Source organism: Gadus chalcogrammus, chromosome 20 (assembly GCF_026213295.1).
Source record: "Gadus chalcogrammus isolate NIFS_2021 chromosome 20, NIFS_Gcha_1.0, whole genome shotgun sequence".
In the NCBI taxonomy this organism is placed as follows: domain Eukaryota; kingdom Metazoa; phylum Chordata; class Actinopteri; order Gadiformes; family Gadidae; genus Gadus; species Gadus chalcogrammus.
In genome coordinates, this window is record NC_079431.1 from 3,152,558 (window position 1) to 3,168,187 (window position 15,630).

Here is a 15,630-nt window from a genome sequence, read left to right on the forward strand (position 1 = left end):
TCTTGGAAATGATTGAATGGAAATGATTGAATACATTCATTTAAATATATGTAAATATTTAAATCTTAAATATATTTATATATGCTTGTTTGTGTGTTTGTGTATGTGTGCATGCCTGTGTAAGTGTGTGTGCTTGTGCATGTCTGCATGTGTGTGTGTGTGCGTGTGTCTATGTGTGTATACGTGTGTCTGCACGCGTTTGCGTCTGTGTGTGGGTGCGTGTGTCTGTGTGTGTGTGCGTCTGTCTCTGTGTGTGTATTTGTGCATGCCGCCCAACATCCGCTCTACTTTGAGAGCCTCTGTTTCACACCCAGTGTTGTTTCAGTCCGTCTCTGGCCTTTGTGGAGCGGAGAATGAGTGTTGACTGAGAGGCAGACCTCTCTGCCTCCTAGCGTGAGCCCGGTAACCAGGAGAGAGTCCGTCGCCAGCGACAAATACATTACACCCCGGCTCAGTGGTCATAACTCTGACTTGGGCATCCTTCTGGGTTGTGCTCAGCGTCCGATCTGCTGAAGCATTGAACACAGTTGTTGGAGTAAAGTATCCGAGAACCAGGATAGTGGCTAGAGGGATCGACCCCAGGGTTAAAGGTTATGGGTTTGACGCCTACCCCCCTACCGCCTCTTTCATGACCTGTATCTGAATTAACTGCACGACACGGTGGATAAAAGATGATGCATGATCGGTTGACTTCCAAACGGAAGGCTGCTAGTTCGATCCCCGGCTCCACCTACCTATTTGTCGTGGTGTCTCTGAGCAAGAAACCTAACTCTGACTGCTCCCGACAAGCTGGCTGTCGCCTTGCAAGGTTGAATCCGCTGTATAAATGTGAATGAATGAAGGACCAAAAGCGTCTGCTTAATGCCCTAAATATAAATGTACACTGAATACAGAGAGGATTTTGGATACAAAATGATTCAAACTCCCATATGATAGAGAGCATGTGAAGCTCTACGTTGCGTGACCGATTTGTAACACGTGTGACGTCCCGATGTTGTCCCACTGTAGCCGGAGTCCCCTCTCTGGTCTTCTCCGACGGCCGAGACCTGCTCATAGGAGACCTCCACGGGAACAACCTGCGCACGCTGATCCACTCCCAGAACCGAGGCGCGGCCGTGGGGGTGGACTACCACTACCTCCTGCGCCGGATCTTCTGGACCGACACCATCCAGAACAAGGTAGAAACTCGACTCACGGTTGGTCCGATTTACCTGCTTCTAGAAGCAATTCTGAAACTCTCCCTCTGCTGACTGAGCGGGGCCCAATGCTACCCAGTGGGACTTTATTAATTTTGTCAGAAGCGACTTGCTTTAAGTGATTTAAGATGCCTTAAGGAGCAGGTATAGGTTCCAGGATGCTCAAGGGTGTCTGCAGGTAAACTGCAGACATTGGGGATCGAACTCAGAAACTTTTGGCCACTCTACATACTTCACTACTGGAGTGTGGTCCATTAAACTGAGCATGAATCTACTCACTGTTCTCAGGAGGGCCAAAAATGAATTTAGTTATCAATTGAAATCATCAACGCTGTTGACACTTTAATGAAGAGACAGACAGAGAGTGAGCGAGAGACAGAGCGAGAGGATAGAGAGAGAGAGCGAGAGAGAGAGAGAGATGCCGGCTCCCCTGCGACTGGGACATAATGAAGGAAGGGGGGGAAAGGTTCTTGGAATCCAAATTGCCTAATCTTGAAACCCCTTCTGATATGCTTGTACGACGCTCACATACCAGGGTGCAATTTTTGTAACCCAAGCTTGCCCTAAGTAATGGGCAGTGTTTGATTCCAGACGGCTGATTGGGTTTATATGCATTCTTTGACCGTTGGGCTTCGGCCGTCAGTCTTCACCTCGGCCTCTCGGCGGTCTGAACCGCAGCCGCTGGGCCGAGACGCCAGAGTATCCCGGTATCTACACATCAGCCACCTTAATGGTGGCATGTCAGCGGATTAAAAGTAGGCCAGTGGCGAAAGGGGCATGTGAATGTAACCAGCGGGGGTAAACTGCCAGGGCCATTTTCCCAGATTCGATTTCTCTTTAACCAGGTCAGTAGAAAATCCTGCTTTTTAGACGCGTGGGTAGAGTTCCAAAATACGCTGAGCTGTAAGGGGCACTGGCCGGGGCCCTGCCAAGGCTTCAAGCCTGAGGTATTAGTGGCGTCTGAGAAGTGCCAGCGCATTGGGCAAACCCTTCCTATCGCCACCCTAAAGGAGCTCAGTCCAACCCAGCCGGGCGGAACGGTGTCGCGTCGATGTTGTCAATGGCAACACATTTAACCGTTCCATCCCCCCGTCCGCTATTCCATTTACATTTATGGCATTTAGCAAACGCTTTTATCCAAAGTGACTTGCATTATGTACATTGCTTAGGCCCAATCCCATTTCTACCCCTTACCCCTTCCCCTTTGCCCTCCCCCTTGCTTTGAAGGGGGTAGAAATGGGGGGTAGAAATGGGATTGGGCCTAAGGCCCAATCCCATTTCTACCCCTTACCCCTTCCCTTTACCCCTTCAAAACAAGGGGGAGGGGTAAGGGGTAGAAATGGGATTGGGCCTCAATGTCCTCCCTTCTATCTCCCATATCTTCCTGTCTATCTCAATCTATAATACAGCATAAAAATACAAAAATAAATCATAAAAAAAAGAAAGAAAGAGAAACGATATATACCGCTGTCGGTACAGTAAGGACGCTATGGCATGAACTCGATACCCTGGCGCCAAACGACGCTGTGTTTGGCAGGTGTTCTCGGTGGACCTGGACGGCTCCAACTTCGAGGTGGTCCTGAACGTGTCGGTGGACAACCCGGAGGACCTGGCGGTGGACTGGGTGAACAACAAGCTCTACGTGGTCGAGTCCAGCGTCAGCCGCATCGACGTGGCCGACTTCGACGGCCAGAACCGGCTCACGCTGATCACGGAGAACCTGGGCAAACCCCGGGGGATCGCCCTGGACCCCACCGTTGGGTAAGAGCGCCTCCCGACAGCCCCCCCAGTGTGTACAGTATCTGCTCCACGCTCCGACGGCGCCGGATAAAGGCGGTGTGTGTGTGTGTGTGTGTGAGATGAGCAGATTGCCCAGGCTGGATTAGTGTGGAGCAAAGTGATGACCCTCATTGTAATCCAATAGTATCGTTTCGGGAGATGGGTCAGGCAGGGGGGGTCAGGCAGTGCCAGATGGCTGCAGTTAAATTGCTAAGCATAAATGAATGTTCAATTACGGAGGTAGTATTCCTTCCCCCCAACCCCCCCCCTCCCGCCCCCAACCTTAAAAAAATAATCTGTGGTTTTGAGTATCAAAGCGTAATCCTTCTCAGGGCACAGGTCTGTGAAGAGCAAGTTTGAAAGAGGAAATGCGCAAGAGATTACATTTTTTTTACCCGCTACATTTTTGGCATTTCTCCCCCAGCTTCATGTTCTTCTCGGACTGGGAGGCGGTGAACGGGGAGCCGGGTCTGGAGCGCGCCTACATGGACGGCAGCAACCGCTACGGGATCATCCGCAGCAAACTGGGCTGGCCGGCTGGGATTACCGTGGACATCCCTGCCCAGCGCGTCTACTGGGTGGACAGCCTATACGACTACCTGGAAACCGCCACCTATGACGGGCTCCATCGGTACAGAGACACCTCAGAAACACAAAGACTGTCTCTCTTGCATTTCTTTTAATCTTGCACTTTGACTTCTGTGTGTAATTAAATGGATGAATGACAGCGAGAATGATTTGAAACGGGGCGACCACCGTTGGCGGTTGTATCAACCTGTCAATCAAGTTCTCTGTACTTATAACTAGGGCTGGGTATCGTGGCCAATTTCCTAAATCGATCCCATTTCCATTCATAAGGTTCTAAATCAGGGGTGCCCAACCTTTTTTGACCCAAGATCTACTTTTCAAGTAGCCAACCTCCCGAGATCTACCAGCAAACCTACCTTCAAGCGGGGGGGGGGGGGGGGGGGGGGTGGGGGAGTAGAGAACAATTGTTGAGGGGGGGGGGGGTAGAGAACAATTGTTGACGGGGGGGGGGGGGGGGGGGTGGCTTGTATCGTGAACCTACGGACTTCAGTGGGGGTTTCATTCCGTCTGCGCACGGCACCTTCTCAACGATAATCAATAATCTTCCTCCCACTCAGGGTGAAAATGGTAGGTCTTAGCTTATTTCCCCTCAGCCATGCCAACGTTTAGGAGTGTGTAACTACTGTTGACGGCTTTCAACTGCTGTTAACAGCACATGCGCTACCGCGCGTATATGTCCCGCGCAAATTTAATTTTATTTAAAAAAAAAAAAAAAAAAAAAAATTTTTTTTTTTTTTTTTTCTTCACCCCTCGCGATCGACTTGGGATCTGTCGGCGATCTACTGGTAGACCGCGATCGACTGGTTGGGCACCCCTGTTCTAAATCGATTAATCACGAATCGATTCCATTCGATTCAATCTGCTCTTAAATAATTAAAATGGCTCAACTGTGTTACAAAATACAAATATACTTTCGATATTCTCTTCACCTTAAACAACAGGTTTTAAGTGCAAACTTGTAAATTGGACAGTTTAAACTTGAGCTGTAAACAAAACTGTCTCAAGTCTCAAAAGTGCAATTTTGAAATTAGAAAGGAATTGCAAGTAAAAGTATACTTGAACTACAACATTCCATCACTGCAAATTTCATTAAGGCAAAAAAAGAAAGAAAAGAAAATCGATCACATGCCCTTTGAATCGATATTGCAAAATTTAAATGAAATCTATCCAAAATCGATTAAATCAATTTTTTTTACCCAGTCCTACTTATAACATTACCTCTTCTTTTCCTTTCCCCTTCTTTCAGTAAAACAGTGGTTCATGGAGGATCTCTCATCCCGCATCCCTTTGGCCTCTCTCTGTTCGAACACAACGTTTATTACACGGACTGGACCAAGATGGCCGTGATGAAAGTCAACAAATTCAATGACAGAAATCCTCAAGTTGTCTACACCACATCTCAGATCCCGCACGGATTAGCAGTCATTCACAGCCTGAATCAGCCCTATGGTAAGCTGAACTGCTCCATTTCTAAACCAAGTATCTGTTTTCATTGGCTTCCTAGTTAACCATTCATTGACTGTCCTTCATAAAAATAGAGATTAAGATTGACCAACATTTGGCAAGAGATCATCTCGATTATGGATATAGATCGACGCCATTTGGTTGAAGCCAACATTAATTTGAGCGCATACATTCTCAGCATGGGTGCCTTCAGCGGGAATTGAACCCCTTACCATGGCAGTGTTAACGAATTCTCAACCAGTGATGCAGGACCACTGTAGTATATTTGCCTCCAGTTTCCCTGAGGTTTGTATGGAAAATAGTGTTTTTTTTCTGTTTTGGTCAAATGTTATTTTTGTTTTTTGCATCCCTAGTATCGAATCCCTGCGGTTTGGGCCGAGGAGGATGTGAGCAGATCTGCGTCCTGAGCCACAGGAGTGACAACGGGGGACTCGGCTACCGCTGCAAATGTCGCATGGGCTTCGACCTGCACGCCGACGGGAAGAGATGCGTCGGTAAGAGAAGCACGTCAAGACCGTGACTCTATAAATACAGGCTTGAAGAGTGATCGGGATGATCTGGAGTTTATGGATCTCCTGGATGTTATGGGTCATCGGGATGATCTGGATGGTACGGATGTTATGGGTCTTCAGGATGTTATGGATGATCTTGATCTTCTGGATGTTATGGGTCTTCTGGATGTTATGGATGATCTGGATCAGATGTGATAGATGATCTGGATGTTAGGGATTTTCTAAATGTTATTGATGTTATGGATGATCTGGATCAGATGTTATGGGTAATCTGGATCAGATGTTGTGGTTGTTTTTGGATTGTCTGGATGGGATGTCATGGATGATCTGGGTCTTCTGGATGCCCTCCCCAGGTGTGCGTCAGTTCCTGCTGTTCTCCAGCCAGCTGTCCGTCCGGGGCATCCCCTTCAACCTGTCCACCCAGGAGGACATCATCCTGCCCATCACCGGCCCCCCGTCCTACTTCGTGGGGGTGGACTACAGCTCCGCCGACGACGCCATCTTCTTCTCGGACACGTCCAAGGACATCATCTACAAGCAGAACGTGGACGGCACTGGTAAGGACCTTTCACATCGGCTCAGTAAATGTGGTCGTGGGTGACCTCCAGTGTATGGCTATGAGGGGGCAGCATTAGGGGTCTGAGTAACCATAGAATATCTACACCTAGAACTACAAGCATAGAATATCTACACCTAGAACTACAATCATAGAATATCTACACCTAGAACTACAATCATAGAATATCTACACCTAGAACTACAATCATAGAATATCTACACCTAGAACTACAAGCATAGAATATCTGAACCTAGAACCCACAGAAATAGAATATCTACATCTAGACCTACAATCATAGAATATCTACATCTAGACCCACAACAAAAGAATATCTACATCTAGATCCACAACCCTAGAATATCTACATCTAGACCCACAACCATAGAAAATCTTCACCTAGACCCAAAACCATAGAATATTGACACCTGAAGCCACAACCTAAGAAATTATACATCTACACCCACAACCATAGAATATCTACATACACCATGGCCTTTAGAAACCCAGTAGGCTGAATACAAACACACACACACCGATGTTTACAAGCAGTTTGAGGATATCTCTTCTACTTTCCATCTCATCTAGCGATGCCTGCGCCATCTCTGTTAGGGCATGACAGGGGGTGTTTTGTACACCGTGACCCTGAATACTTACAGAACCACAATATGATAATCCCAGCCCTAATCTCGTACCACGGACTATCATGACCGAAGATATTTTTTCTATTTTATGTGTTTACGTCGCAGAGTGTAAACCTTCTTCCCAGGAGAGAGCTCTGCCATGTGATTCAATGCAGCTTATTGTGGGAGTAAGAGGTGCTGGAGGTGGGGGGGGGGGGTGTTGATAAGGCTTACTGATACCGGTGGGAGGGGGGAGGGGAAGGGAGGAGAGGGGAGGGGGGAGGAGGGAACTCAGCACAGTCAGCAGAGAGGAGATCAACTCATCAACAGGTCAAAGTCAGGCGGAACACCACTATCTCACCAACACTCACAAATTCACAAACACACAAACATTTGATCTCCTATTTATGCAACTTCTCCCAGAACCAAAGAAACAAGGAAGTACATAAAACAAACATGGTCGTTCCCCCTCCCACAAGAAAGGAATATCAGCGGCTCTGATTGGTCCAGTTGTTTTAGGGGCCAGCTCCGGTTGTCGTTGACTACGCGGGGGGAAAATGCAAGCTGACGTTCTATTTATTTAAATGTGTTCCTCTTTCATCTGGGCGAGTTTAACTCCGGCCCCGTCGCTTTGATCCCCACAGGCCGGGAGGTACTGGCAGCCAATCGGGTGGAAGGAGTGGAGGACCTGGCCTACGATTGGATCTCTAAGAACCTGTACTGGACGGACCCGCGCTACAGGAGCATATCGGTGATGAGGCTCGCCGACAAGTCCAGGAGGGCCATCGTACGCAACCTGAACAACCCCAGGTCCATCGTGGTGCATCCCGTCCTGGGGTAAATACCCCCTCATTACCCCCCTGATACCCCCTGGAGGAACCACGGGGTCCTCTTACGGATGAATGAAACAGGCTGGGTGATTCATATCTCCCTCCCTCCCTCCTTCCCTCCATCCTGTCTCCCTCCCTCCCTCCCCTTCCTCCCTCCATCCTGTCTCCCTCTCTCTCTCCCTTCCTCCCTCTGTCTCCCTCTCTCCCTCCCTCCCTCCCTCTCTCCCTCTTTCCCTCCATCTCTCTCATGTGTCTAGCCAGAATCACTCTGCCGTGTCAGAAAGTGTGAATTAGTATTGTGTCTGGTGCAGAATCAATTGATTCAATAATGATGTTGTAATCATATCGTCATATCCCTAAAGATATCATCCTGTTTGGAGACAACAAGCTAAATGTGAGCTAAACTGGCCCCTTCCCACCTGATGGTTTCCGTATTGAATTAGTACGGTAATACCCCAACCATTCATAAAGTGTTCTCACACAAACCCCCCCCAAGCTGACAAGCGCAGTCCGTATTTAGAACAGGTTATTTCCAATTGCTACAAAGTCGTAAGAACTCTTGGTCCAACAGCCCAGATTAGTCCAGAGTGAAGGTCGGTATTGTGGTGAACACTAAGTAGCTGCTTTAGCCGGGAAAAGGACACAGAAAGCAGTGCTGCTTAGCAGAATTCTATCTTCAGCAAAAGTTGGATATTTTATCTATCTAAGAAACACGTAGAACAACACTGACCAGCGATGATAAACGATCCCATTGTCTGTGTTTCCCCACAGGTATATTTTCTGGACAGACTGGTATCGTCCGGCTAAGATTATGAGGGCATGGTGTGATGGATCACATGCTCTCTCCATTGTCAACACCACCCTGGGCTGGCCCAACGGACTGGCCATCGACTGGAGGTAAGCCCCGTGTTCTGGACTCCAAGAGACCCATCTGTATCCCTCAGGCTCCACTGTCATTCAGTTAAAATTTAGTTCAGCTTTATTTATATATATGAATGTTAACATCCAAGGATTTCATTATGTTATTGCCGCAATTAAGTGCTTGTGGGAGGTAGGGTGTAGGGGATCATGATTGGGATAACATCACTTTGTTGGTCATTCTTCAGGGGCCTTGAGTCTATTAATGGAGGGGATTAGTCTGATCAGTCAAATTCTCTGAAGTCATTCATTCATTTGTCCGTTCTCCCTCCCCCTCTCCCTCTCTCCCTTCCTCCCGTTCCCCCTCTCTCCCACCCTCCCTCTCTCCCTCCTTCCATCCCTCTCCACCTCCCCCCCTCTCTCCTTCCCTCCCCCCCTCCCTTTCTCCTTCCCTCCCCCTCTCCCCCCTCCCTCTCTCCCTTCCTCCCTCTCTCCCTCCCCCCTCCCTCTCTCCTTCCCTCCCCCTCTCCCTCACCTCTCCCTCTCTCTCTCCCCATTTCCCTCCCCCCCTCCCTCCCTCCCCCTCTCCCTCCTCCCTCCCTCCCTCCAGTGCCAATCGTCTCTACTGGGTCGATGCCTTCTTCGACAAAATCGAGCACAGCGGCTTCGACGGGCAGAGCCGTCAGTCTCTGGGCCGCATCGCCCAGATGTCCCACCCCTTCGGCCTCACCATCTTCCAAGGTATTCAGCGCGGCTCGCCCCCATTGTCCCGTGGTCCCCATGAGTGTCCCCGCCGCTCGCGTTTCATTAGTACGAGTCATTGTCGAACCCCGCGTCACGCGTCGGTGATTTGGGGTTTGGGTTTGGGGGGTGGCGGCGACGACGGAGTTGCTGACATCGGAGCCCCCGATAGCGTTGGACGAGAGTCGTTAAGGCTAAAGTGTCCCTTCCCCCCCCCCCCTCCTGTCCCCCCCCTCCCCCCCAGACTATGCATACTTCACCGACTGGCGCCTGGGCGGCATCGTGAGGGTGCGGAAGTCGGACGGCGGGGAGCTGGTGGTGATCCGCAGGGGCATCAGCCACATCATGCACGTCAAGTCCTTCAACTCCCTCACGCAGACCGGTCAGTGGCCCTCTCTCTCTCTCTCTCTCTCTCTCTCTCTCTCTCTCTCTCTCTCTCTCTCTCTCTCTCTCTCTCTCTCTCTCTCTCTCTCTCTCTCTCTCTCTCTCTCTCTCTCTCTCTCTCTCTCTCTCTCTCTCTCTCCCTCTCCCTCTCCCTCTCTCCATCACGCGCTCACTCACCTGTATCCGCGTACGGCAGCCCCCCCCCCCCCCCCCTCCTCTCTCCCTCTAATTATCCCGCCCCTCCTCAGGTTCCAACCTCTGCGACCGGGCGACCAACCCCAACGGGGACTGCAGCCACTTCTGCTTCCCGGCGCCGGACTCGGGCCGCGTGTGTGGCTGTCCCTACGGCATGAGGCTGGCGCCCGACCAGCAGGCCTGCCTGGAGGACCCCTCCAACGAGCCCCCCGCGCTGCAGTGCGGCGCCAACGCCTTCTCCTGCCTCAACGGCAGATGCGTGCCCAGCGGTTACCGGTGCGACGGCGTGGACGACTGCCACGACGACAGCGACGAGTCCGGCTGCGGCCTGCAGAGTAAACAAGCTTTTTGTTTGTGTCGTCGTTGTTGTTGTTGCTATCGGTCCGCACAGTGATTGGAATACATCAACCGCGGTGGACAATGTGTACCCCATGAATGTATTTATGTCAATTAGGGCACCCATTGCATCGCTGATCATCCCCCACTCTGCGTTCCTCCCTTGCTTATTAAGGGAGTTTTTTCTCGTGCTCTGGGGGGCTAGGGTCAGGGGGGTCTCATAGATATACGGCCTGTTAAGCCCTTTGAGACTGGACCTGTTATTAAAAACTAGACAAATATAATATAATGTAATGTAATTGAATTGAATTGAACACACCTCTCCTCGGTTCCAGACACAACTGCCATTAGGGGCTGACAGTAGTCATGGCCTCTTGCCCACTGGGGGGGCTGGGGTCAGGAGGGTGTCATAAATATACGGGCTGTTAAGCCCTTTGAGACTGGACCTGGGATTAAGGGCTATACAAATAAAATTGATTGATTGAAAGTAAAGTAAAGTAAGGTGAAGTGAAGTGAAGTGAAGTTAATTGAATTGAAGTTACTGACCTGACCCGACCCGACCTGAACGCCTGCCTCCCCCGTTCCAGACACCACCTGCTCCCCGTCCGCCTTCACCTGCGCCAGCCGGCAGTGCGTCCCGGCGCGCTGGCGCTGCGACGGCCACAGCGACTGCTTCGACGGCAGCGACGAGCGGGGCTGCCCCACCCAGACGCCCGGCACCTGCCCCGCGGGGCACTTCACCTGCGGGAACCACCGCTGCGTGCCGCTCACCTGGCGCTGCGACACGGACAACGACTGCGGCGACGGCTCGGACGAGGCCGGCTGCAGTGAGTTTGCGGGGGAATTAGCATTAGCATTAGCGTTAGCATTAGCGTTAGCATTAGCGGTTCAACTGTAACCTTACTTTATATATATTTATACTACACATACTGTATACTATACATGTTTCAGTACCTGGAAAAGCTTTGTCATCTATTAATAATAAATAAACAAAGAAGAGAAGGAGCGAAGAGCTAGCTTACCGTTAGCATAACGGTATTTTTCATTAATCCGTGGTAGAGCTTGTCCAGTTGATAGTAAGGCTACCGGTAGGGAAGGGAGGCAAAGACCCTTACACCTGTCCTTTGTATTTTAACTATGACATATTATAATGTACCAGATTAGCCTCTGACCGTTGCTTGTGTTGACAGACCTGTCGACCACGTGCCACCCCGAGCAGTTCCAGTGTCCGGACCACCGGTGCATCGCCCCCCTCTACGTCTGCGACGGGGACAGGGACTGCGTGGACGGGGCCGACGAAAAGAACTGTCGTAAGGGGCTTTTATTTTGGGAATAGTAGAAAGATCTGAGAAGTTAGCTGATCTCCGTAGCTGAGCTTCACTGCAAGATATCGGAGGGATCGTTCAACCATTGACATCCATCTGTAAAGCTGTGGAGCTCACCACTGACCGCCTTGTTTCCCTCCTGCTTCAGTCTACAACTGCACGGCTGGCGAGTTCAAGTGTGCCAACGGCCACCAGTGCGTCAACTCGTTCTACCGCTGCGACGGGGTCTCCGACTGCAACGACCGCTCCGACGAGGCCGGCTGTCGTAAGTCATGACGATTTTTACCAGCCACTCGTATTGTGATTATAACGCATACCGATTACTTTTATACCTTTTGTGTTTGGTTATCAAGCAGATACTGTCATCTAAAGTTTGATGTTAATGTGTACGTTTCATGTTTTAGATCCATGTTATTTTGAAACTAGAGCAATCAATTTGCTCTAGGATGCGCACAGATTACGGTGCGGGAATCGAACCCAGAACCTTTTGTCCGGGACTCAAACTCTCTAGCGCACCGGATAAAAAAACAAAGTTCAGGAGCGCTTTAGCGTACTCATCGCTGACCTCTGACCCCTGACCACTGACCTCTGACCTCCCCCCCCAGCCACGCGGCCTCCCGGCATGTGCCACCACGAGACGGAGTTCCAGTGCCAGGCGGATGGGGGCTGCGTGCCGGCCACCTGGGAGTGCGACGGCCACCCCGACTGCGAGGACGGCTCTGACGAGCACCACGCCTGCCCGCCGCGCACCTGCCCCGCCGCCCTCCACCGCTGCGACAACGGCAACTGCGTGCTCCTCAGCTGGCTCTGCGACGGCGACAACGACTGCCGGGACATGAGCGACGAGCGCGACTGCCCCACGCCGGCCTTCCGCTGCCCCGGCTGGCAGTGGCAGTGCCCGGGGCACAGCGTGTGCGTCAACCTGACCCGGGTCTGCGACAACACGCCCGACTGCCCCAACGGCGCGGACGAGTCGCCCCTCTGCAGTAAGTGTCCCGTCCCGCTTCCGGCCCGTGGGCCCGGGGCAGACGCTTGGACCTCCTTGACCGTGGTTGGGTTGCAATCGCACCGCACACGTTTTGTGTCGTTGTCCTGTGTCTCACTCAATGCTGTAAACTTCTCAATTGAACAGACGATGTGATTTGACTTTATGACGTTCATTTTCATTGATTCGATGATTGCTCTCTAATTGTTTCCAGATTAATTACACACACAATTTCACACCAGAAACATGTACTGTTTTGTCTTGTTTTGTCTTGAATGTGTGTTTCACTTGTTTCTTCAAAATCGGCCATGTCTGTGTGTGTGTGTGTGTGCTTGATTTGCCCTGTAATAACCTGACAATGATCTGTGATTCTCCCTCTCCTCCCCTCCTTTCTGCTCTCAGACGAGCCTTTACCAGGTAGGAACACAACCTCAATCATCCCCTAAGCTCTCCTACCTAGCCTTGATTACCCCTCTTCTCACCCAGAGCCTGATTTAGTACTGATAGAAGCACTGTTGTTCTTACTTGATCTGCAGATAATGATAGAAAGTAGTTGGCATAGGATGGTTAAGGCTGAAATTGAGCTTGTTAACTTGCAGTAGTCTTCAACCTGCAGTTCCAAAGTAATACTTTGGAATTGGATATTTGAATGATAAATTAATAACCCTGTAGCAAACTTAATTTCCTAGTTTAGTTACAGCTAATACGATGTTTACCGACCGTGATATATAACAAAGATAAACAATGCCATCCAGGTCATTAAAGACCTGTGCTTTTCACACACAGTCCTCTCCACCTTGTAACTCATCCTCCCCTCTCCTCTCCTCAGACCAGGAGAGCTGCTCGGACAACAACGCCGGCTGCACCCACGGGTGTATCCAGGGACCTTTCGGGGCCCAGTGCACCTGCCCCCTGGGCTACCAGCTGAGCAACGACTCCAAGACGTGCGAGGACCTGGACGAGTGCGACCCGCCCGGCCTGTGCAGCCAGAGCTGCTTCAACGAGAGAGGCTCGTTCCGCTGCAGCTGTTTGGACGGCTACACCCTGGAGGGGGACCAGCGCACCTGCAAGGCCTCAGGTGAGGGGGGGGGACGCTGAGGCTGAATCCTGGGCAGTAAAGGCTTTTGGTTCCACGTCGATGCGACGCAATGACCACGCAGACGCTTCGACACAGTCGTGAACGTCCTACCATAACTCTACCTTTACTCAGGAAGGTAGGAGGCGAGTTCGACTAGAGGTTGAAGCATGATAGCCCAAATCCTCCCGGGTTCTCTATCTTCTGCCTCCCCTGAAAGGCTGGCTGTAGGGTTGCATCGCCGGCATGGCGATCAGTGTGTGAGTGCGCTGGTTGCCAAAGTGTTTGAACGGCCGCGGTGGCCCTGGGACATCTCTTCATCAATGTATTCTGTTACCGTGCACCCAAAGGACAGGATAAATAATAACATAACAAGTTAATGCGATGATGATGATGATGATGATGATGATGCCATGCTGACATGCTGTCCCATTACCGCCCCGGGACATGAAAGACGCGGACGGGGGTGCGGTCGACCCCCAGCGCGCCTCCTCGGCCATCTTTTAGCCATGCGGGGTGTAAGCGGTCGGCTTGAATAACCACAGAGGGCCCCCCGAGAATTCCCCCCTGACACATTCCTTTCTCCCCCCAGGACCCCCTGTCCCCCCACCATCCCCTCCCCCCCCGTTCTCTCTCTCTCTCCACACTGCTCTGATTTCCCCGAGATAAGACAAATAACATTTATGTCAGTCACTGGCTGTCGCTGGCGTAATTAGGACATTATCGGCCACAAAGGGGCTGTTTTGTGGGGAGCGTGGCCCTACATGAGCCCCCCTAGCCCGCAGATAACCTCGTTGACAGCCCCCCGTAACACAATAGCGCCATTTATTCAGATAAACACGCAGCACATTCCGCGCCCGCCGCCACGGCGACTCAAGTAGCGTCTCTTATCGATCCCGATCTGCCTTGTTGTCGTATCGTTGCCCGGGGCGATGCGGAACACGCGACCGGCGCTTTTAATTTGAAAGTGGATGTTTGGGGGTTTCCCCTTTTGGCAGACTCCCGCCAGGCCTTCCTGCTGGTGGCCAGCCGCAACCAGATCGTCCAGGACGACATCAGCAGCCAGCCCAACGTCATCGCCTCGCTGGTCCGGGACGGGCGCAACATCGTGGCGCTGGACTGGGACTCGGTCAGCGACCGCGTGTTCTGGTCCGACACGAGCCAGGACCGGATCTGGAGCGCCAACCGGAACGGCAGCGACAGGACCGTGGTGAGTCACGGTTAACAAAGCACAGACCTTTTTATTACTATAATGTTACTTTCTTCTCTTCTTCTTCTTCTTCTTCTTCTTCTTCTTCTTCTACTCCTACTCCTACTCCTATTCATTCATTCATTCATTCATTCATTCATTCATTCTCATTAATTTCTCATCTTGTTCAAGTACGCCTACAGGTTGTGGACATCGGGGATTGAACCCAGTATCTTTCAGTTGCGAGTTCAATACCCGAACATAAAAGTAGCGTTCCACTCTGAACGGATGTCATTCCGCAGCGTTTCCCTCTGAGCACCACACACCACAAACCCATCTGTGTGAAGGTCACTGAGAACAAGTCTCTCACGGACAGATATTTGACAGCGGGGTGACGGTGACAGAGAGCCTGGCTGTTGACTGGGTGGGCCGCAACCTGTACTGGACCGACTACGTGCTGGAGACCGTCGAGGTGTCCAAGCTGGACGGGACCCACCGCGCAGTGCTGGTCAGCCAGAACGTCACCAACCCCCGAGGCCTGGTGCTGGACCCCAGAGAAAGGTCGGGGATTGGGGGTCCATTCTGTGCTTCACCGTGTGTGGGCTTTATTTACGTTTTTGGCAGGCAGCGAGGGCTAACAGTCAAGCTCTGGTGGTTCTATTGTGTTCTATTGTATTCTGTTCTATCCTATTTACAGCATGCAATGTCTTTCATTGACTGTTCTGTTTTGTATTGTCTGCCTGTTCTTTTATTTAACGCTGTGAATCGTGGTTCTCACTGCGGTATTCATTGACCTAAGCTGTGTTATCATCCAATTTATATATTGCTTTGCTAAATGCTCAAAGACGCTTTACAGAGTGAACCCAAAAATGAAATCATTGAATAAGAACGTTTATTAGTACAAAGATTAAAAAAAAGGAGGAAGGGGGGAGAAGGTAAAGAGGTTATGTGGTGAAAGCGATCTTAAAGACGTGGGTTTAGTGCAGCGCCGTCG

General features: G+C 50.9%; 1 protein-coding gene across 2 annotated transcripts in view; it reads left to right on the forward strand.

Annotated features, from left to right (window-relative positions):
* Positions 1–15,630, forward strand: part of lrp2a (low density lipoprotein receptor-related protein 2a) — a 71,380-nt gene that overhangs the window by 13,622 nt on the left and 42,128 nt on the right. Inside the window, exons 11-29 of one of the 2 annotated variants that reach the window (XM_056579275.1) lie at positions 1,009–1,178; positions 2,734–2,957; positions 3,400–3,606; positions 4,810–5,012; positions 5,381–5,521; positions 5,893–6,096; positions 7,363–7,555; positions 8,320–8,445; positions 9,017–9,147; positions 9,392–9,529; positions 9,780–10,061; positions 10,650–10,889; positions 11,253–11,372; positions 11,536–11,652; positions 11,993–12,373; positions 12,775–12,789; positions 13,202–13,450; positions 14,446–14,657; positions 15,013–15,197. In XM_056579275.1, coding sequence (XP_056435250.1) covers positions 1,009–1,178; positions 2,734–2,957; positions 3,400–3,606; positions 4,810–5,012; positions 5,381–5,521; positions 5,893–6,096; positions 7,363–7,555; positions 8,320–8,445; positions 9,017–9,147; positions 9,392–9,529; positions 9,780–10,061; positions 10,650–10,889; positions 11,253–11,372; positions 11,536–11,652; positions 11,993–12,373; positions 12,775–12,789; positions 13,202–13,450; positions 14,446–14,657; positions 15,013–15,197 — 3,538 coding nt within the window. Of the gene's footprint in view, positions 1–1,008; positions 1,179–2,733; positions 2,958–3,399; positions 3,607–4,708; positions 5,013–5,380; positions 5,522–5,892; positions 6,097–7,362; positions 7,556–8,319; positions 8,446–9,016; positions 9,148–9,391; positions 9,530–9,779; positions 10,062–10,649; positions 10,890–11,252; positions 11,373–11,535; positions 11,653–11,992; positions 12,374–12,774; positions 12,790–13,201; positions 13,451–14,445; positions 14,658–15,012; positions 15,198–15,630 lie in introns of those variants that run through there. The other variant, XM_056579276.1, reaches the window with a different exon arrangement.